The sequence below is a fragment of the Acanthochromis polyacanthus genome, chromosome 1 (genome assembly GCF_021347895.1).
Source record: "Acanthochromis polyacanthus isolate Apoly-LR-REF ecotype Palm Island chromosome 1, KAUST_Apoly_ChrSc, whole genome shotgun sequence".
In the NCBI taxonomy this organism is placed as follows: domain Eukaryota; kingdom Metazoa; phylum Chordata; class Actinopteri; family Pomacentridae; genus Acanthochromis; species Acanthochromis polyacanthus.
Window position 1 is genome coordinate 34,722,006 of NC_067113.1, and position 22,650 is coordinate 34,744,655.

The window sequence follows — 22,650 nt, forward strand, 5'->3', positions numbered from 1 at the left end:
GAGGGTACATGTGATATATTTAAAAGTATATTTACATTTATATTTAGTTTGTATTTTTTAAATGACAAAATAGCTGATTTTAAAAGAAGACATTTATAAACAACTACATTTATTTATTTATGTACAAGCATATTTAATAATCTTTTAAAATTGATGTTTCCAATTATATTTAGTTTACATAAAAAGGTCATAATATAGTTTATTTTAAAAGGAAAATGTTTTTAAATTGATAAAATAATTGACAAAATATAGAAATCTATTTCTCTATAAAATCATATTATTTATTAATTTCTTATGTTTTAAAACAAACTAAATATCAAATTAAATTTGCATGATATAAATAAATGTTTTCATTTGTATTTTGTTTATTAAAAATCCTTATTTAGTTGATTTAAAATAGATATTTTAAAGGAAAATATATTTGTTTTTACATTGATGTAAAATATAGATTTATAATGCTGATTTTAATTTTAATGACAATTATTTATTTCATCATAATTTGAGTCACTAATAGTTTTAATAATCCAGGAGAGGAGATGCGGGTGCTGCTGAGGAGAAAAAAATTACCCATAAAGTCCCATAAATAACAAAATAAAAGCTCAAATATCTAGAAATGAATCATGTTAACTGAATGTTTTGATTTTTAGCTCAAGTTAAATACTGAAAAAATAAATTCTAATCCAATAAATTGTCAATTTGCTTTGGTAAATCTTTGAAATTTGATTACATAACTGTGAAATTGTCATTTCCATGCCCTATAGCACATCAATAAAAATTTCAAGAGAGATTCTGCATGAAATTCTAATTTTAACCCTAATTTACGTTGAATAACTTTAAAGTATGAATTTGTCTTTTAAAGCACATTTTATTATAAAATATAAAATTTGGTTGAAAACTGGGGGGGGGGGGGGGGGGGCGGGGCGGACTTTGAAGTTAAAAATGAAAGACACTTAAAGAGGATGCTGTCAGATTTGAGAGTCTGAAGTCAGAGTTTGGTTGAAGTACTTGAAAGCAACAGGGCCCGCACGCACAGTCGATGGACTTAAGACGTCATGACGCAATGTGACCGCGCTTTTTCTGCAAGGATAGATAGATAGATAGATAGATAGATAGATAGATAGATAGATAGATAGATAGATAGATAGATAGATAGATAGATTATTGATTAGACATTAAACTGTGTCACTTTACAGACTTTATTCAATAATCAATCACTTGAAAAAAGTTTATCGGCCCTTTTTTTAAAATAGTTTATCTTAAATATTTAGTATTTGTTTTCATCAAAATATAAATTCTTGATTTAAAATATCAAGATTCTCTTTAATAGTTGCCTTTAGTTTGTGGTTTTTCCATCGTTGTGATTGTTATCAACATTTTCAAACATTTTCCTGGACAAAGACTGAAAAACAATGAAAACACAGAAACAGACACAGAGAAGATGACGAATCATAAAATATGAAATGTTTTCATTTAAAGGCGTCTGCGTCCTGAAATTCAGCTTTAAAACCTCCGTGAGTCACATTTTAAAGTTTTTCTTTTCTAGAAAACATAGAAAAACAAACCAGAGAGATGAAAACTTTCAGCATTAAAAGTAATAATTCAACATTTAATCTGCATTTAGAAAGGACCAGATGGAACAACGGTGACTATTAATGAAAGTAATTTATATTATTACAACAATAAACTCAAGCTGTAATTGGTTTAAAACTGACTTAAAGTTGAAGAATTTTCATTAAATTGGTGTGATAACTTCATTTTTATCCACCTTGACTTCAGGATTTTAAGTTTCCTCCTTTTTTTGAACGCATTTAGACAATTTCAGACGTTTAAGACGAATAAATTCTGATTATTTTGATCGTTGGTTGAACATAGATGGATGTAGACGGCTTTAAAGAGTTTAGAAGTTCTTTTTTTATCTTTAATAATCAGAATTAACCCTGAAATAAACTTCATCAGCTCCTCGCGTTAATAAACATTTAAGCACTGATCAGCCACAACATTAAACCACCTGGTTCAGAAACATGGACCTCTATGGGGTCCTGGGACATCAAGACTGGATCCCTTTGGTCCACTGGGTTCCTGGATGGGGTCTCTATGGATACCAGTTCAGGTGCAAAAATCTGATCTAGTCCACGTTTAACTCATCTAAACATCGAGGTTTTTGATCTGGACCTGATTCCAGATTCAACCAGCCTAACCTCACCGGGTGCAGATCTGGACCTGGTCTAAAGTGGTCCAGGTCCAACAAAAAACACTGAAAAACTCCATGTTTTTACATTCTAACACATCAAAAATGATGTTTTAAAGAGTATGACAATCTAGTCCACATTCGACCCACCGAGAGTGACCGAGTTTTTGATCTGGACCTGGTCTAAAGTGGTCCAGATGCAAAAATCCCCTGTAGAATCTCCATTTTTTTGCATTTTCACAGATAGAACAACGGTTTTATGAAACAGAACCTTTAGATTAAATCATCTTCAGCCTGTTTGCTGTCAGTGGTTCTAACGTTGGTTCTAATGTTGGTTCTAACGTTGGTTCTAACGTTGGTTCTAATGTTGGTTCTAATGTTGTGGCTGATGGTGGATCTGATGGTGGTTCTAATGTTGGTTCTACTGTGGGTTCTAATGTTGGTTCTAATGTTGTGGCTGATGGTGGATCTAATGTTGGTTCTACTGTTGATTCTAACGTTGGTTCTACTGCGGGTTCTAATGTTGGTTCTCAGGTTGTGGCTGATGGTGGATCTGCGGTTCTTCCTCTCTGAGCTGCAGATTAAATGCATTTTGCTCCTGAACACTGAGTTTCTGTTTTCATTCGTTTGACCAGCAGAGGTCAGCAACGAGCTGCAGGACAAAGACAGAAAGAAAACCGTCCTGGAGATCTTCACAGCAGGAAAAAGTCCAGAGAAAGTTCTGGAGAACGAGTGAGAACCCAGAGAGCAGCAGCAGAACAGAAGCAGAACGTTCTCCAGACGTCTGTAGATCCCTGAATGAGCTCCCAGAGCAACAACAACACAACAGCAGAACTCAGACAGAACCGAGCCTCGGTCCGCCTCCTGCACGGTTCCACGTGGACCCGCTGGTCCCGAGCAGAACCAGAACCTCCGATGGTGGAGGGAAACCAGGAGGGAAGCAGCTCCTGAGTGGACCTCTGAGAAAGCGTCGAGGAACCGAGGCTCAGCCGTGATCGTCCAGGTGGTACAGCAGCAGCGGGCGGTCCTGGTACTGGTGGTACTGGTGGTACTGGTGGTACTGGTAGCAGGGAACCAGCCGGTACCGCTGCAGATCCTCCAGACCGAAGGCCGGAGAGCAGCAGTCCGTCACCAGAACCTTGACCCGCTTCCTGTCCGGGTTCATGGTCCTCCTCTGGCCTTCCTCCTCCTCCTCCTCTTCATCGTCGGCCTCCAGCTCCTCTTCCTCGTGGTGGATCTTCCTCAGCAGGTTGTTGATGAGGACCGAGCGGCGCAGGTAAACCTCCGGATCCTCCAGAAACCTCAACTTCTCCAGTGACAGCTTCAGGATGCAGCTCCGGTCCTCTTGGAGGATCAGGTGCTGGAAGAGAAGTCATCATTGTTGTTATTATTATTATTATTATTGTGACTTTCTATTTTTCAATCCTTATGTACATCATTTTTCTTTATTTTTGAAAAAGGCAAATAATTGTAAATTATTGAAATTTTTTTGATAAATGAAATAAAAAAATCTAGTTAAAAATATGATTTCATAGCTTATATTATAAAAGTAAATAAGTGCAGATTTTTGATGCGATTATTTATTTGTTTTTTGTTTGTCTGTTAGATTTTTTGTTTAGTATTAACACATGAATTCATATTCTTTTCTGTTCTTGTGATATGTGAACTGTAATTTACCAAAACAGAGAAATATTAAACAGTAATTCTTTTTTTTAAATATTGCAGACAAAAACTGTTCAAAAAAGAAAGAAATGAAGAAGACAGAAAAGAAGGAGATGGAGAAGAAAAACAAAAAGAAGAGAAATGAGAAAAGAAGAAAGAAAAGAACAAAAGAGGAAGAAGGGAAAAGGAGAAAGAAAAGAAAATGAAAAAGAAAAGAGGAAGAAAAAGAAGAAGAAAAAAGATGAAGAAGAAGAACAGAAGAAGAAGGGTAGTTTTTTGTACTTTTTGTAGATATCCCGGTATTCCTCCCTGCAGATCCTCCTCTTCCGCATATTTTCTCTTGAAATAAGCAACTTTCGACGTCGTTGATTGTTTATTTTCTGCTGGAATCAGAAAAAAACACAAATATTCAAGAACTCTGAATATTTAGAGCAGATAAACGAATCAAATCTTCTTATTTTTTTTACTCCGTTAAATGTTTAAATTCATGTTTTGTCCTGAAATCCTCCAGCTGAAGGGTTTATTCCTGGTGGCCACTAGAGGGCCTCCTATCATCTCTGATCAACACAGACTGTTTCCAGGAAAATGTGTAAAAAGAGAAACTGAAATCAAATAAATGTGAATAAAAGAGCAGCTCTGAGTTTCTACCTGCTGATGACGATAAACCGTCGACGTTCAGAGACTCTGATGGAGTTTAGATCAGAACATTAAAACCTGCAGAGAAAGAACAAGACGAAGAAACAAAATAAAACAACATTCCACTATCTGCTTTTATTTTATTTTAGTTTTTTTCAAATTAACGGAAATAAAAGTGGCAAAAATGCAAATAAAAAAACTGCATTGAAAAGAATAAAAAAGAACAATGAGAGAAGAAATATTATATATGAAATATAAAGGGAAAATGATGAGAAGAATAAAGTGGTTAAAGGAAATTAAAATTAAATTTACCATAAAGAAAGCAAATAATTTTTTTCATATTTAATATTTATTTTTTAAAATTTCCTAAAATTTTGTAAAAAAAAAATGCTGAATTTCTAAATAAATGGAGATTTTTTTAAAAAAATCTAAAAAAAAATTCTAAAAAATAAAACTAATTAGTTAAAAATATACAAATGTAAATTAAAGAGAATATAAATTTAAATAAATTGAATATCAATAAGTAAATGTGAGAAAAGAAGAAAAGAAAAAAATATTGAAAAATGTTAATTATATAATAGGAATGAGCAAATGCAAAATTAAAAAGAGTAAAAAAAATTAAATGGAACATTAAAAAAATCTAGAAAATCTCAAAAAATATTTAAAAAATCTTGAAAAATGTAAAAATAAATAAATAAATAAAGCAAAACAAGAAACAGCAAATTTAAAATTATAGGCAAAAAAGTCAAATAAACTGAATTTTAAAAAGCAAAGTTGAGAAAACAATTTATATTTTCAAATATTCAATAATGAATAACAAAGGGGAAAATCATTGTGAATGAAAGGTGAGAAAAGAAATAAAGTAAACAACATAAAGGAGGGGAAATAAAATTTTAAAAATAATAAATTAATTAATCAAATTTGTTAAATGGGATCAAAAAATTATATATATATATATATATATATATATATATATATATAAAGAAATGGAAATGAATAAAATAAAATACAATAAATGAACGTTTTTTTGTCTATTGCTATTAATTATGGTGTTTCTGTGTCTCTCATTCTAATAAAAGCTCAGATTTTCCGGCTTAAAGTCTGAATCTGATCTCCACCAAACGTCCTGATCTGATCCTTAATGTTTGTTTCTGTTCAAACAGCAGAAACAGAACCATGAGTGGGAAGAAGTCTGAGTGACTCACATCCAAAAAAGAAGAAGAAAAAGGAATCCAAACACAAAGAAGAAGAAAAAGAAGAAGAAGAAGAAGAAGAAGGAGTTAAACATCCAAATAAAGAAGCAGAAGGAGTTAAAGGAGCTGTTCAGCTTTAGTTTCACTTTAATTCATCTATAAACAGTCAGAAAACATTAAATATGTTTAAACGAGGCTCCAGAACTGAAGATTGTTCTCTCGCTTCATGAAAAACTGAATTCTATCCTGATTAAAGTGAGCTCTTATTAATAATAATCTGCATTTGAAATAAAAACAACAACATGCGAATTAAAGCAGCTCGTTTTTCTAATGAATTTAATCTGAACAGAATCATAAATTTAGAGACTTTAGCTTCGGATTTCACTAAAATATCATCCTGTCACTTTTAATTCCGGTTCTTATTTCCACATTTTAACTCCACTTTTATGGACACCTTATTAACCTTAAACACCTTATTTCGGTGTTTTGTTTTTAAAATCTAAAGCAGCTCCATGCGGCTGTTTTCCGCCTTTCAGACCGAGCAGCTGCCGGTTAAAAGCTCCTCCGTTAGCGTCTCTTACCGGGGGACGTGTGTCGGTAAATCCCGGTAGAATCCCAGTGAGTCCTGCTGCCGGTGCTCCTCTCCAGCGTCCTCCAGCTCGGCTCGGCTCGGCTCGGTTCGGTCGGACAGACGGACTGAGAGGCTCCCAGATCTGCAGCAACAGGAGGCTCCGGTTCCCGCCCTCTGATTGGTCCGGGCGGAGGCAGATGTTTCCTGTTGCTAGGAGACCGAGTGACGTCGCGGCAGCATCTTCCAGCTTTAAACGAGTTTTTTCTGCCTCCCGAACCACAAACACACGATTTAGACCATTTAACTGAGGAGCGTTTTCAACTCTTATGCTTTAAATTCACGTTATTTTAGCCAACATTTATTTTAGCTGCATAAAGTTCCCATTATTTATATAAAACAGATATTAAGCCCATATATCAAGACCCTACAATTCAAATAACAGACCTGACTGACAAACATTATAAGCTAAAGTCCTACAATATTATTTATACCACAGATAAACCTGATTGATTTAAATATTAAGGTTAAGACCCTAAAAATCTAAATAATTACAGACTGGCCTAACTAACATAAACATCAAGGATAAGCCCTACAGTATTATTTATAGCATAAATAAACCAGATTAATATAATTATTAAAGTTAAGACCTTAGGCTAGGACCCTACAATGTTTAAGTTTACCTAGCTAAGTCAAACCTTAGGTTAGGATCCTACAATGTTTAGGTTTACCTAGCTAAGTTAAACCTTAGATTAGGACTCTACAATGTTTAAGTTTATCTAGCTAGGTAAACTCAAACATTGTAGGGTCCTAACCTAACTTAGCCAAGTTAAACCTCAGGTTAAGACCCTACAATGTTTAAGTTTACCTCGCTAAGTTAAATCTTAGGTTTGGACCCTACAATGTTTAGGTTTACCTCGCAAAGTTAAATGCCATATTTGCGCTGATCTAGTTCAGGGTGAGTTTTAGCCACAAGCTAAACAAACATTGCCAGAAAGTAGAAGATGTTACCTTTCAAATGACACCTGGGGTTCAGTCTCACAGGCCGTCAGTCAGAAGCTTTTCACATTTAATTACACCAAACATTCACATATGTTGGAGGTAGAAGCTTCCTTATTAAAGTTCACACAATAATATAGAAGAACCTTAACATCTACTACTTAAAAAACAGTTAACAGGGGAAAAAAGATGCTTTAATTTGAAATTTGAAAGCAATACTTCCAATAAAGACTGTCTGGCAAGTAATATACATAGGGTGCGGAATGGATCAGTGGGTAGAGTGGCTGTCTTGTAACTGAAAGGTTGCCGGGTCAATCCTTGGCCCGTTGTGCTCACCTTGCATGGCAGCTTCCGCCATCAGTGTGTGAATGGGTGAACATGATGTATCATGTAAAGCGCTCTGGGTAAAAGCACTATATAAATACAACCATTTACATAGAAATATCCTAAACATCTGTAGACATATTAAGTATAGATGACAGTGACTGATTTGTTGAGCCTCAGGAACATCACAGAGGTTATACTTGAACACCAGACAGACATGGCTTCCTTACTGATAAAGCAAAGAATAAAAAGAGCTAATAAACGCAAATCAGAATGCAAATCAGTGTTGTCGGTTTAATCTGAGGCATCTGTTGCTGAAGATTAAAAGGATAAACTCGTCCAAAACACTTAAAAAACACGGGATACTTTCCCTAATCTCTAATCCGCTCGGTGGGATTTCCTGCCGGTGTTTAGGACAAAGATTTAAACCTGGAGATCTGGACGTCGACTCGCTGGGAGGCGTTCACTGTTTTGTTTTCAAAGCCTGATTTTAAACCGAAGAGCTCATAGAGGAGACGAGGACCCAGAAAACAGATGGCAAACAGACGAGACCACGGCAGGGATCTTCTGGCTTTTATTGGCAACGACAAAACTCGGTACAAAAAGTGCTTTCTGGGTGCCGCGGTGCTCGGCATGCAGGGACCGGACCAGGACTGTTCAGGGTCCACGGGTTCGTCAGGAAAAGAAAGTTTCATCTTTGGGCTTCAGTGTAGTAGTCAGACTTAATTTAATTCGACTTTTAACAACTGTACATGTTTCAGAACTCATTAACTTTGAGTTTAAGTTGCAATCCTGTCTGCAAAACAAGCTGCGTTCAGATGCAGCAGACTCACTGGATTGGAGGGAGGTTGTTGGGTTGGATGGAGGGCGTCCGACTCGTACTGACCTCCAACAGGCCTGTGGTAGGTTTAGGCAACAAAATACAGTGAATCTACCTTTGGTAATGAGCTAGAAATGAACTCTAAAGAAGTTTAGGACTTGTTTACTTTTTGTTTTTGGCTCTGGTTTTGTTTTGAACAGTGTTTCGACCCCATTGCAAACTTGAACCCGAATGAATCCGACCTGACTTCAGCCCTGGTCCGGACCTCGATGAATAAACCTACCAGACATGCAGTCCTACAGCAGCATTCACAGGGAACAACAAGAAGGCTTCATGCAAATGTATATCGTCTCTGCGACACGGCGGATATGTTTCATCTCAAAATGTTACAGGCACTTCATCAGTATTACGACCGTATTACATCTGCAGCACAATCTGATTGTCTCACATCTGTAATACAAACCTGGAATCCTGGACTGAGCATGCAGATCTGTAAATACAATCCTGGGAAATATTCAAGAACATTAAACATTTACTATCTTAAAAAATAGAATAGATATGATAGATTCTGTACAACAACTTAACATGCATAAAATAGATCCATCTGTGGAGTGAATACAGCTCATGTTACTACTTACAATCACATATGAAGCCAGTAGAATAGGAGTGCTGATATCAATCTGGTAGAAAGAAAACTTAACCTTAAGACCAATAAAATAATTTAAAGACACTATTAAACATCCCAAAACCCTGTAGAAACACAACAAAACTACTCTGGAGTTAGTCGAGGTCTCTTAAAAACCTCAATCATCAAAGAAAAAAGAAACATGTTTCCAAGCTAGCAAAATTACGAAGAGAAATCCAACTGTTTGCTAAACTTCTTGTCAAATCATAGCTTAATAGCAACCTGTGAATCTACAAAGTTTTGTGAATTCCAATATTATGCACGTGGTTTTATAGTATTTCTTCTTTCCAAACCAAAAACAAAAGCACAAAACGGAAAGAAACTAATTAAAATTGGTGTTTTTTTGGATCTAACAGAACATACTAACATTAGCATCATAGCAACAGGAGCATATTTTGTGGGTTAAAATGTTTACTTTAATGTCAATCGATGCACCTTAGTCAAAGGCAGTGAATGGCTATCACACTAAAAAAGTAATATAACATATTGTTAGCAAAACCGTGCTAACCTAACCATGATTTACATTGCAAAATATAAATCCGAACCATGCTGATGCTTTCCTTTGTGAAATGTGCTAAAACACGACAGCTAATTTGTATGGTTTTACAGATAGTGAAGATGCCAACATCTGGCTAGAGACATGCTAACATTAACCTTTTGGAGCTAGGTTAGCATAATATCTTGAACGCAACCATTGTACACACTTTAAGACACTTTGGCAGGTTTCTCATTTCTGTAGCTAAAATATTAACATTAAAAAAGCAGGTGCAGAGACTTTCATACTAACATTGGGACTAATGCTAATTAGCTAGTTTGCTACAGCTAATAAAGTCTGTTGCTGATGGTTGTCATTTCATTTATTGTTGAAATGTGTCTGATTATTTGGAAATCAAAAAGTTCTTGAAATAATTATTAAATTTGAATATCGACCAAAAAAGTGATAAAGAAGCTTTGTTAGAAAAGCTAATGGAACGGAATCTGACAGGACTTGTAAGCCTCTTTTCTGTTAGCTTGTCTTACATCTTTGTTGACTTAATTCAAAACTACATTGATTTAGTTTATAAGAAGTACAGTGTTTTAATTAAGCAAGTGTGGAGAGTTTCCAAATAACTTATAGGGCTAATGTTACCGAGCCAGCTAGCTAGCTGTGAGGGACTTGTCAACTTAACTGCTGCTTGCTAAGAATACCTTTTTAGTCAAGTGTTTGAAAATCAGTGTTTCGAATAAAAACACAAAGAGACTTTTTTAAAAAAACATTAGCTGACAGAAAAGAAGCTAACCGGACTTCTGTTTTGTAGGTTTAACTCAAGTCTTTATAGATTTAACTCAAAACTACACTTTGATTAAATATAGCTAGAGACAAAACAAAACTTTCAAAAATGTTAACTAGCTAGCTAGTTGAAGCTCATACAATCTGTCAGTGACCACTGTTATTTCAACAGCTGCTTCAAATAGTTACGTTTTTGAAGAATTCTTGAGAATTTTGCAAAGACAAGCTAACAGTAGAAGAAGCAGCTAGCCAAGCTAATTGGTATTCTGACTCCATCTTTGCAGGTTTAACTCAAAACTACATTATTTTGTTCTTTGTGTACTGTGATATACAAAATAATAATAACAAAAGAATACTCTATACATCCACTGAAACTTTAAAGCTGCAGCACTCCTATTGGCTTCATTTATACCTGAAACAGCCATCACTACACATCTGCAGTTTACAACACCTACAGCTTAGATTCTATATTTCACAAATGAATCCTTCAGTTGTGCCCCTTAACCCTTATACTAAAAACAACAACGTCTTTCTGCTGCTGGAAGTTTCCCTGAATCACTTACGACACAATAAATCGTGGAAGAAAAACAGTGTTCGGATGTTGTGGATCATCTGAGCCGTCTTTCCAAACACTTGTGTATTTCCAAATGAACTGGTCAGAATACTAGCTTTGGTATCTAAAACATCTTTATGACTGGTCTGAATTGTTGTGCATGATTGGATATTGTTTCTGTAAAGCTTTACAACAGCATTATTAGCAGTAACGTCTGCTGCTGTGGTGGACAAAACGGCTAGAAAACGCCATTAAATAGAAAGATGTCATCAGCGTAGAGTTTGAGGAAAACAAGAGCTTCGTTCATCAAGTGGAAATTTAGTAGTTAGTCTTCAGCTGCTCTGACATGAAGGTAAAATGCTGGTTGTGGGGGGAAAAGTATGTTTTAAAAGAAGGCTGCTGCCCACTTGCCGTAGCTTGTAACATAATTTTACCGATTCAAAAATCTAGTGGAAGATATCGGTAATGGCATTTCGAATAGTTGTAGTTGCAGCTCAGGATCTCTACAACCTTGACAAATTGAAACCTAATTTTGAAATTCCATGTACAGTAGATACAAAAAATATTTTAAAAAGACAAATTTTGTGCGACACGCTAATGTAAAATAAGCTAACCAGGCTAATGGGGCTTTTGTCTTTGTAGGTTTAACTCAGAACTGGATTATTTTGGTCGTCGTGTACTATGCTTTTCTTGTACAGAATAATATTTTTGAATCCTGTAGATGTCGACTTGAGCTTTAAAAGTATTCACTTAATCTATACCTGGATTGAAGGGATTCTGAAGAGATCTTAAACTAGAATTACAACTATTCAGAAAGACATAGCAGATGTACACTACCGTTCAAAAATTTGGGGTCACCCAGATAATTTCCTGTTTTCCATTAAAACTCCCACTTTTATTCATGTGCTAACATAACTGCACAAGGGTTTTCTAATCATCAATGAGCCTTTGAACACCATTAGCTAACACAATGTAGCATTAGAACACAGGAGTGATGGTTGCTGGAAATGTTCCTCTGTACCCCTATGGAGATACTCCATTAAAAATCAGCTGTTTCCAGCTAGAATAGTCATTTACCACATTAACAATGTCTAGACTGGATTTATTATTCAGTTAACGTTATCTTCATTGCAAAAAGGCTTTTATTTCAAGAATAAGGGCATTTCTGAGTCACCCCAAACTTTTGAACATTATTGTATGTAGCTGAATTGTGGATATCTGGTAAAATCGGCATAGTTTTTCCTTGAACAGTGACAACGTGGCTATCTGAAGAGTTCTTTTTGAGTAGCTGAATTAATAAATCTGCAACTAATCTCCAGTCTACACATTAAAACAGCTGATATATGCGATGATGAAGATGGAGGTTTAGTAGTGAAAAATCTGAGCCCCAACTTGAAGATATTATCACCAGCGAGCGTCTTCCTGTAGTCGTAAAACTTCCATCTCTTCTATCATCACCTGCCCAAAGACAACAAACGCTGCTGTAAACATGTCTGAACCCCCCGAGGGTTTTGGATCTGCAGTATCCGTCGACACAAACAGATTTAATCCCCCTCCGGGCTGAAATGCCGCCTTCAGATGGGAAGAGGATGAGCGTTAGCGGCAGCATCACCGTCATCGCACTGTACAGCTGTAACTACCAATTACTGCCGAGAGAGGGGAGAGAGAAAAAAAACACGCTTCCAGGGTAATTCGTCGCATGTTATTAACAGCTGCGGCGAGATATTTAAAGCCTCTTTCAGCTCAGCGTTGATGGGCACTGAGATGAGCTTTGGCCCATTGAAGGAGGCCGAATCGAGGCCAGATCGCATCATTCAGCGCTGATGAGGCGGGTTAAGAGTCTCCAGCTGCTGGGCTTCCTGCCTGTAGTAGCTCAGAATATGAATGAGCTCTGAATACGAATGAGACGCCTTCCTCCTCCACTTAAACCAGCGATGATTTACTCCCAGGCCTGGCTCTTTACACAGTACTCTATGGTCACATGTAAACAAATATCTGTACGCTGTAAAATACAACTGAGTGACAGAGCTGTTCACGATTTTACATTAATGTTTTCTTGATTAAATACTGCCTGTTGTGGAAATGTATAATTTCGATCTGTTTATTTACTGGGTTGCTCAACAAAAATGCACTTTTGCCTCGTTTTTTTGATTTAATTAGTTCCTCTTCTAACTTTAACATCCATTTCAACATAAAATGACCTGTTTTTTTCAAAATTAATAAAGAAAAATGTGAATATTTGGTGCATTGTTTGACTCGTTTGCCCGGATTTTCACTGACTTCTTCACAGGCAGCACAGTTTTTATTATTTAAAAAAGAAACAACTAGAGATCTGAAGTCTGAGGTCAATTAAAGCGAATTTTAACTGATCGGTATCGGCACAAACCTGATCTTGTTCCGTTTTTTATGTCTCACTATCACACAGGTGTTGAAAATTTTAAGAATTTTTGGAAAGTGCGACATTTTCAATCAATAACTGATTAATTTATCATATAAATTATAGATACAGGACGTTTCTCCAACGCTGATGTTGCTGTTTTAAAGCACTATTTAAAATTAACGCATAAGTTCTGGTTGGAGGTCATTAAGTGTTGCAAAAGTTTTTGTCATGGTGCCCCTTTACTAGCTAGTGATATTTTTAGTTTAAATTACTTGAAATTAAGAAAAAGTAGACTTTTACAACAAGTTGAAATACAAAGATCAGTTGATTCCACTAAATTCTCACTTAACGCTGAATTCACAGTTAATCTCTAAAGTTGCACAGAAAACAACTGTGTTTCACTTCCAGAATTAAATTCTTTGGCGTAAATTTCAAATTTGTGTTGTTGATTAATCAAAATTTTTTTTTAAATTCTGTTTATAGCTTCCCAAATGAATTTTTTTAGTGTTCAAAAAGCACTTTTATATATTTTTTGGCACATCAAGTATGCCACTGACTTGTTCACTGCCCCTCTTTAATTTTTCATTGTCTATTTTAATTGTTAATTTCTTTTAAATATTGCATTAGCTCAGGGAACAGCATCAGAATTTCGATGTGTTGTTTTTACAGCAGCACAGTTCTGCATTGTAAACAGGTTGGGTTTTCAGGAGATGCGCCGGCGTTCACTGTTGGACTCAGCATGAGTTAGATTAGCTGCTTTTGTTGTCACTTAACACCGAACATCTCCAATAAATCCAGATTAATTAGGCTCTTTTTGGGATTAGCTCCCCAACAGTGACTCCAAATCCTCAAATTACAGCCACCGACTCCTAACGAGTTGGTTTTTTGTGTGATCAATGGCCAACACTGAAAAGAAATTGAACAGATTGATTGCTGGTTTGTTGGTGGAAATCAAAACTGGAGATTGTTAAAATTAAAGTAGTAAATTTATAAATTGAAACATAGGAAGGTGGTGTCATTTCATCAAATTCTATCTACAAGTTAAGACTTGATGTTTTTTTGTCAAACTTGACCCTCTTCCCTCATTTGCTTGTACAGTCCTGAATTCCATTCCTCAAGCGCAATTTAACATGATTTTCACCGGAAGTCTGATATGTGTTTTGCCCTTTTCAAGTGTTTTATTATAACTAAATTCACTTCTATGGAGATGGCTTTCCTTTTCTTCGAAGAACAGCCATAAGAAGTGTCTGACTTACGCTTGGGAACCATAATGAAGGGCAAAAAGTTTCTGAAAAAACAGCACAAACAAAGGAAAGCGAATGCAGCACAATCCAATGTGGCGTACAACCGGCGAATTTAAACAAAGCCGTCTTTCTCGTATAGCATCGCATGACGACCTGTTCGTCCGCCCCAATCGCCAACTAGTTCCCATGAGAAATTAGTTTTAACATCGGAAACGCTGTACGTCGGAATGATGGAACAAGACTTTTTTAATCAAGGGAGATAGTGACATAACCATGAAACGCTGTAGATTGAGGACGTCGTAAGCCGAGGACCTGCTGTATTTGCAGAGTTTGGACATTAATTATCAGCAGCTCCATGACATTTCACCAATTTTGAATGAAAACAAACCTTTAAATTATTTGTTTTGTAACATAAACTCATCTAAATAACTAAAAGTTTGTGTCCAAATGGTTTCTAAAAATCAATGTGCTTCCTTCACAGTCGTTTCTGCTGGATTTTCTTCCACTTTTTTGTGTCTACAACTGCAGATGTGCTTCTAACCATCACAAAGACTCTTTAAGCTCTTTAAGATGTAAATCTCATTCAGTATGCTGTAAACTGGGAATGGGCAGGAACAAACAGACCGGTCAATGCGGTAAATGAAGAAGATAACCTGTAGTCCCATGCAGCTATTTGCAGTGCTGTAAACTTGGTGTTTTCGTGTTCTTATTGTGTCTTTTGTTGCTGAGAGAGTACACTGACGCTTTCATGAAGGACAATGAGATGACAGAAACATTCCCAGTTCAGCATCAACATGTGAAATCCAAAATCTTTCATTTCTGAGAGGATGGGATGCTAATGTTTCCGGGATCGATCAGTTTCGTCTTTGTTTCTTGTCATTCTGCAGCTCTGCTTTGGATGGTTCACCATCCAGAACAGCAAGAACTAGAAATAATAAGTTGTCCACACACAGCTTAAAGTCATCTCTAACTCTAGAAGAACAAAAGTGCAGCAGGAAAGATAAACTCTCAGCTCCTATTTGATGTGGACAGTCTATTTTTTCTTTACTAAATCAAGCTAAGCCCTTGTTTCCACACAGTTTTGCTAGTTGTCCATAATTCCGTATAATATTGTGTGCGCAGCAAGAAAATGTACGAAAGAAGCTAATTTGATCAGTTTTGTGGAATATGGAGCATTTCCGTGACAAAAACTGTACCTTATGCAGGTAGCATGTGCTAAACTAGCTTCTTTTTAATTGCACATTGGAAACAAGCCAAAGGCGGATTTGAGGATGTCGTCGTTAGGTTGATTTTCATGCTCAGGATTTAATTAATCAGCAGTGGTTTGGAAAAGATGTACGTCAGGTGAATCGAACTGGAACCAAGAATTTACCACAAATGTCCACAAGGGTTTGTTTCATTGGAAACAAAATTTCGACTCTGTCTAGAGCTCTGGAATTCACCTGGAGCCATCATTTCTACACGTCCCATTCATTGTCTACATAACTAGCCGTACAATGCATTGTGGTAGCATTGAGTTGCTAACTCTTCATTTGCATAAATTTGAGGTTTTGGCTATTTTATGCAAATCAGAGGACACCAGCCACCGATGGACACCTCTAGAAACTACCAAAAAACTTTTAAAATGGCCGTCGCTAATCTGAATCAGCAGCTTATTCATCACTCTACATGTTTTTAGAAACACATTTCAGTGAACAGTCACAAATGATGCGTTCGTACAGTCAGGCTAAAGTTAGCATAGTTGTAGGACATTGAAGTTTGTGTTGGATTCATGTTAGAGAGCACCTATCTGACACTGGTTGGACACCCATCTGACATCCAATTTTGGAAAGTACTGCAATGCCACCCATGTAAAAAACGCCTTTGTGGACATGAACCAGAACTCCTTTACAACAACAACACAAATATGCAAACGAGAATTTGTGATTTAAGCAATGCAAACAAAGAAGTTTGACGGTCTGGACAACAGATTGCTGCAGAAGCATGAACAGTTGGCCATCGATTCCAACAAAATGTGGTTCATATAATTAAAACTTGACTGTGAAGCAGCTAAATAGCCTGTTAGCTCATTCGACCTCGGAAATCAAAGAGTTCTAATTTGTAAATGTACTCAAGGCAGGTTCCAGACCGGAAACCACAAAACCGAAGGTAGAGTTTTGTAAATATCCAAGATCACTGACTTACATACAGAACTATGTGGAAACAAGGCGTTCAGGATGTTCTTTTACTTTCAGTCAGCATCTAACAGTTGTTGAATTTGTCCTTAATGCAAACAGAAATTATCGAGTTTGATGTTTTTCCAGGTTTGGATGAATGTTTCGATATTGCGGCGTTCTTGAATCTTTAAAACCTCGTGTAAGATCAACAAGCCTTTTCTTTCCTCCCCAGCCTTCTAACTAATCAACCCTTCAAACCCTTTAAAATACAAGAAAAAAAAACACTAAATCCCATCCGTCGGCGGCGTTACGCCTCCAGCAGGACGTGCCAGCGGCAGACCTGCTGTCCTCGACTCTCCTTCATGTCCTGCCAATGCAGCTGCTCCTCTTCACCGCTGCTGTTCTGGCCCAAAGCAATCCATCCCACCATCTCTTTGCGCTTCATGCTGCGCCGGTTGTAGATGGACACCAGCAGCGTGACGTCCGACAGCTGGAACAGCGCCACCTGGAAGACGAACGTCTCCTTGTAGACGGGGTTCGGTTGGCCGCGACGCACTGACGTCTTACAGCGGGAGATTTCCTGACCAACTGAGTTCAGCAGAGTCAGTCGCCCATAAGTGTCTAAACCAGGAGAGGAGATAAAAGTGAGTTTAGCCTGGTGGTAATCTAGTAGAAACTCCTGTATTCACAGATTGTGCTTCTAGGGTGTGTCTTGTTTTATCCAGCTTTTTTGAAATTTTGTTCAAATCCCATTTACCCTCTAATGTTACATTTACTCTCTAATACTACACTGACCCTCTGTTTTCAATTTTGTTCAAATGAAACACATCTCGACGGGACATAAGAACATTTAACAGCATATCATTTATAAAGAACCATTGTTTTTTAATGGATCTCACTGTTAGCGTCTACTTTAAAGGGATTTCCTGGTTTTCCACTTGTAAATTATGACTCCTGCATATATAAGGACTCTTTTTCTTAACGTTCCAAGAGAGAAATTGGTCAAAGATCCGGTCATAAAGCAGGAATAAACCTCCTCCACACAGACCTGGAGGCCTGTTGATGGCCAGGTTTCTGAAGTGGCTTCCCTTGATGAGCTCCACAGACATCCGTCCTGTGGTGGCATTGTAGGAAAGACCGACCAGCAGCTCTGGAACACCGCCGTGGGTCAAAGACTGAGTGGACGAGGCGCTGTCGCTCTGAGATACAGCAGATAGACTGAGCTGGGAGTCGACACTCTGAGGACGGAAACGGACGACATTATCTGAGTCGTCTGGACAAACACAAAGACTTTCTACAAACTAGTTGTCTGAGTTTGAGAAAATTGAATAAAATTCAATGTTGTGACTAGTCTAAATTTTCATTCCAGAAATCTATAATGTCTTTCTGACCAGTCATAACCATAGAGATCTCTGTAATCCAGTTTGAACTGCTCAGGATAACAGTGTGTATTTAAAACATCATTAAGACTAGTCTAAATGGTTGTGCGTTACTGAATATTGTTCCTGTAAAGCATTAGAACAGAGTTAACAGAGTAACTCCAGCTGCTATGATGGAAACGACGATGAGAAAATGCCAAGAAATAGAGAGGTGTCATCAGCGTAGAGTTTGAGGAGAACAAGAGGTTTGTTTATCAGAGGTAAAATGGTTTGTTCTATGTGGATACAGCGTCATAGTATGCTTGAAAAGCTGCCTACTACTTGCCATAGTTTAACAACACTATATGTATCTGCAGCGCCACAGGAGGACAGATCATCACCGTGGAGGACCACAACAAGGAGGGTGGTCTCGGTGAAAACTGCCGTTTTTGTTCAGATCCAATTAAAAAATGGAGGTATAGATGCCTTGAACTCAAGAGAATTAAATATAATTTGAACTTTAATTATGACTAGTCAGAAGTAAAGGTAGAAATACTGGAAAGTCAGAATTTGACTGAAGATATCAACAGTGCCAGTTGTAGACTTAATGACACACCTACATGTCTTGGTGTCATTGTTCCGACTCACCTTTAGGTTACTTCGAGGCTCCAGAACCAGGGTTGTTTCCATCGTCCCTCCATCTGGGTCCAACCCTCCCAAACGCAGAACCTTCTCGCCCATCATCCTTTCCCGAGACATCCTTCCCCCGAGGGCGTACAGCCGGAACCGGACCGCCGACATTTGCAGGTCAGACGGTTCCAGGCGTGAGAAGCGAAACGTCTCGTTGAAGTGCGGCAGCGACCCTCTCTGGACCGACGTCTTGTGGCGCTGCTTCTTGGACGGCAGCAGAACCATGTGGACCTGCCAGGAGTCCATGCCGCTGCGGGCCTTGTCGGGGATGTCGTGGGCCGCCACCACCGAGACCAGCAGCTTCTCCGAGTCCGGATGGTACTCCAGAGACAAGACCAGGTCTCCACATTTAGAGATGGGGGTCCGAGGGGAGGGACAGACCGGCTGAGTCGGGACTTGGTCCTGGGGAGGCTGCTCTTGCTGAGGAGGTAGGAAGAAAAAAATGTTATTATAAAATAGAGGTGGATAAAAATAAATCTTGAGGAACACTTTCCAGAAAACCAGACTTTGGAGGAGTTATGGACAAGAAATAGTCTTACGTATAACCATCAGAAAAACAACTCGGGTTTCTGTATTGTTTAAATCAACTAGATGGAATGGGTAAAGGGCTGTTTTTTGACCATTTTTAACCTATTATCTTCTACAGATCACAGGTGAACGCTACAAACCAAACTAACATTAGAGTTTTATCAAGCAGAATGTAAAAAAACTACATTACGAATTTTATTTATAGTACAACCAGGTGGTCTTGTCACAGAATCCTAAAAATGGCAGCAGGTTTTAACTACAAAACGAGTCTGGACCCAGGACAGGAAGCTCCAGCCAAGTATTAAGACACTACGGGTAGTTTGATGGTAAAAATATCTATATTTTCACACAACTGTCAAGCAAATTAGGCTCATTTCTATGAACCGATTAGAAGTGAATAAACTAGCTTGTGCACTGACGCCAGAAGGATTACATGGCTCTAATAAAACAGAAGAAGCTTGCTAATGGCGAAAAAATCCAAATAAGAAGAAATAAATAATCTTTGTTCATTTAAGAGAAAAAATTACACTAAACAACGTCATCAATCATCCAAGCAGGTGGAAAAACTGCACATTTCTGGGATCAGTTTCCAGAAAACCAGATTCTAGAGGGTGAAAAAGTTTGACTTTATGTTTTGTCAGTTAGAATTTCAGTTGATTTTTTTAAAGCCGGACTCGAAAAAAAACTAAAACTGCCCGAATACGGTGGAAAATTCTATTTCTTTACCACAAGCCAAGAGATTAATCACTGGATTCAAGTCTGGACTGTACGTTGAGGACACAAGTATTAAGACAGTAGTGGTAGCTTTATGAAAGAGCAATATTCATATTTCTATGCGTTTGTCAAAGCAGATTTTTGAAATTCTGCAATTTTTTTAAAAAGAAGCAGAAAATTAGGCTGGTTTCCATTAACAGCTTGGTAGAGACTGAACCAGGTTGCTATGATGGGCATGTTTTGATGTTTCGTGCATAAAATCACAATAATAAGTAAAATAAATAATTAAAATAATGGTAAAATGCAACCTCGTGATGCCGTCGGTGAATTCTAGATCAATTTTTGACCAAAATAAAACTAAATATATCCACAACGCTGCACTAGACTGAAGAGAAATTACATTTGAATGATGAAAATTCTTAAAACAGACTGAAAAATTTCATGAACAAGCTTTATATTTTTTCTGGACCTGATTATCAGCTTCTAATTTTCAGATGTTTCCTGGTTTTCCATGTGTAAATTGCTGCTCCTGCTTGTAGAAAGACTCTTCTTTTGAACATTCAGGGAGAGAAACTGGTCAGAAATCCTGTCATGCAGCAGGAATAAACCTCCTCCTCCTCCTCCTCCCTTCGGCAAACACAACATCGATTGTGTCGAGTGTTGACAGAGCGGCCGAGTGTCGCCGTCGACATGGCAACCGCAGAGGCGATAATATAATCAGCCGGAGAGAATCGAACGTGCCCGTCGAAGGGAAACATCCAGCAGACGCTCAGCTGATGAGGATGTTTACCGAGGTCGTAGTAAAATCAGATCGAGTTGAGGCGAGCAGCAGAACAGTGGCTGTTTGAGCTTTCATTCTGGGAGATAAACACCCTGTAATAAAAAAAAATAAATCTGCACATGAAACGCTGAAAATCTGGCAGCAAGAGCCACAAAAAAAATTATAAAATGGAGGAATTCTGTCACATTCAGAAAGTGTCAAAGATGCTGAAAATAAACAGCTGATATGTGTAAAAAAAAAACATTTCATTACAGTAAAACAGGGTAAATTTATTGCCATGTGTTGTAAAAGAATTAAACAGTATTTGTAAAAACACAATTTTTTAAATTTGGAAAATATTTATAGTTTTGGTTTTGTTTTGTCAGAGCCGACATGTTAAATAAACCCTTTTTTCTGTGATTTTACTAATTATTAAATGAAACTGAAAAAAAAGAAAAAAATCTATAAAACAGCAGTTAACAAAATCTAATTATAATTTTCAAACCGTAACTTGCATACTATTTTTTTAAATAGAGTGAAATATGTGTGAAATAATGACTTTTTTGTTTTTTAGCTTAATTTAAATAGAATAAAACACCTTACAATTTTTGCATGTTTGCTCATTTATTTATTATTATTTTCCTAAATATTATTAGTAATTTACCCAAACACCAAAAATCTGTACAATTTCAGTTAAACAATGAAATGACCTTAACACTTTTTCTTTCAAATAACAGCAAACATTTTGGCCTATTTTTAAACACACTAAACAAAAACGTACACGTGTGAAAATATAGATTTTACACACGGACATTATTCACAGTTTGCGAGATGTTATTTGTAATTTAACAAAACGTGGACAATTTGTAAAACAGCAGCTAAAAAATAAACTTACCATTTGTCAATAAGGCTAAAAATAATGAGATTATATGAAAAACATATTTAAATATAAATATGTGAACATTTAAATAATTTTTTTAAAAATGGTAAAATTTTATAAAACGGACGACATCACTGAAAAGTAAGCTTACAAAGAAGGTTTTAAGAACTGATTAAAAGGAAGACAGTGATTCTGCAGTTCTGTATATGTGTTATAGTCAGTTAAAGGAGTATTTTATATAGTTTTAATCCCTAATATGTAAAATATTCAGGTTTAATCACCCCATAGGTAACAAAAAAGTGAATATTTAAACTTGTTTGGGGAAAACAGTCATCAAAAATCAGTGACACAAACATTAAACTGTGTCCTACAGCAGTATTATTATTATTATTATTATTATTATTATTATTAGCTTCAGTTGGTTATATAACTGTATAAATAAACTACAACACGACTCTCTGGAGCTCCACTGAACTGATCCAACCTCATTTCTTATTTATGAAGCGTTTCTGGAGTGTGTGTGTGTGTGTGTGTGTGTAGGAGGTGTTTACAGCACAGATTGCTCCCAATTTCAAAGTGCGATTCGGTGACGGAGACGTCGATAGATTCTCTCCTACAAACACAAACACACACTTTGTTTACACACACTCACACACACGCACGCACGCACGCACGGTGGTGAATATTCATGAGCTTCTGTTCGTTGGCCCAAATATCAAGTACTTATACAAAACCTCGAACGTGTTTGTGTTTGGTTTGTTTCTTCCACATCAAACCTGAGAGGATCCTCTAATAATCCTCTCACTGCTCGGTGATGATGATGCTGCCGCCGTGCATGATGGGTAACAGCAGGGCCGCCGTTGGCTCGACTAATCCCTGCATTGGTTTATTTATTTGTTGCGTTTTTGTGACAGAAAACAGTGAAATGTTGTTTCTATGAACTTTACTACAAGGGGTTCTCGACTTAGGTTGGAATTTCGTTCCTACGGCGCAATGGAAGACGATTTTCGCCGTAAGTCAGAACTCCCATACTGTGACGTAT

The 22,650-nt window shown here is 37.0% G+C and overlaps 2 protein-coding genes across 3 annotated transcripts in view; both read right to left on the reverse strand.

Moving 5' to 3' along the window:
• Positions 1 to 1,182: 1,182 nt before the first annotated feature.
• Positions 1,183 to 8,265, reverse strand: LOC110949703 (uncharacterized). The gene is made up of 5 exons (XM_051946071.1): positions 8,000 to 8,265; positions 6,261 to 6,460; positions 4,499 to 4,534; positions 4,133 to 4,230; positions 1,183 to 3,548 (listed from the first exon to the last, which is right to left on the reverse strand). The coding sequence occupies exons 1-5, from the start codon at positions 8,263 to 8,265 to the stop codon at positions 3,174 to 3,176; spliced, it is 975 nt and encodes a 324-aa protein (XP_051802031.1). The 3' UTR covers positions 1,183 to 3,173.
• The window catches only part of syt16 (synaptotagmin XVI), a 37,983-nt gene continuing 23,459 nt past the window's right edge, over positions 8,127 to 22,650 (reverse strand). For both annotated transcript variants that reach the window (XM_051950314.1, XM_022191881.2), the window contains exons 5-7: positions 18,685 to 19,146; positions 17,727 to 17,916; positions 8,127 to 17,299 (exon numbers count right to left, since the gene is read on the reverse strand). In XM_051950314.1, the coding sequence (XP_051806274.1) occupies positions 16,986 to 17,299; positions 17,727 to 17,916; positions 18,685 to 19,146 (966 nt within the window). In that variant the 3' untranslated portion in view covers positions 8,127 to 16,985. The remainder of the gene's footprint in view (positions 17,300 to 17,726; positions 17,917 to 18,684; positions 19,147 to 22,650) is intronic.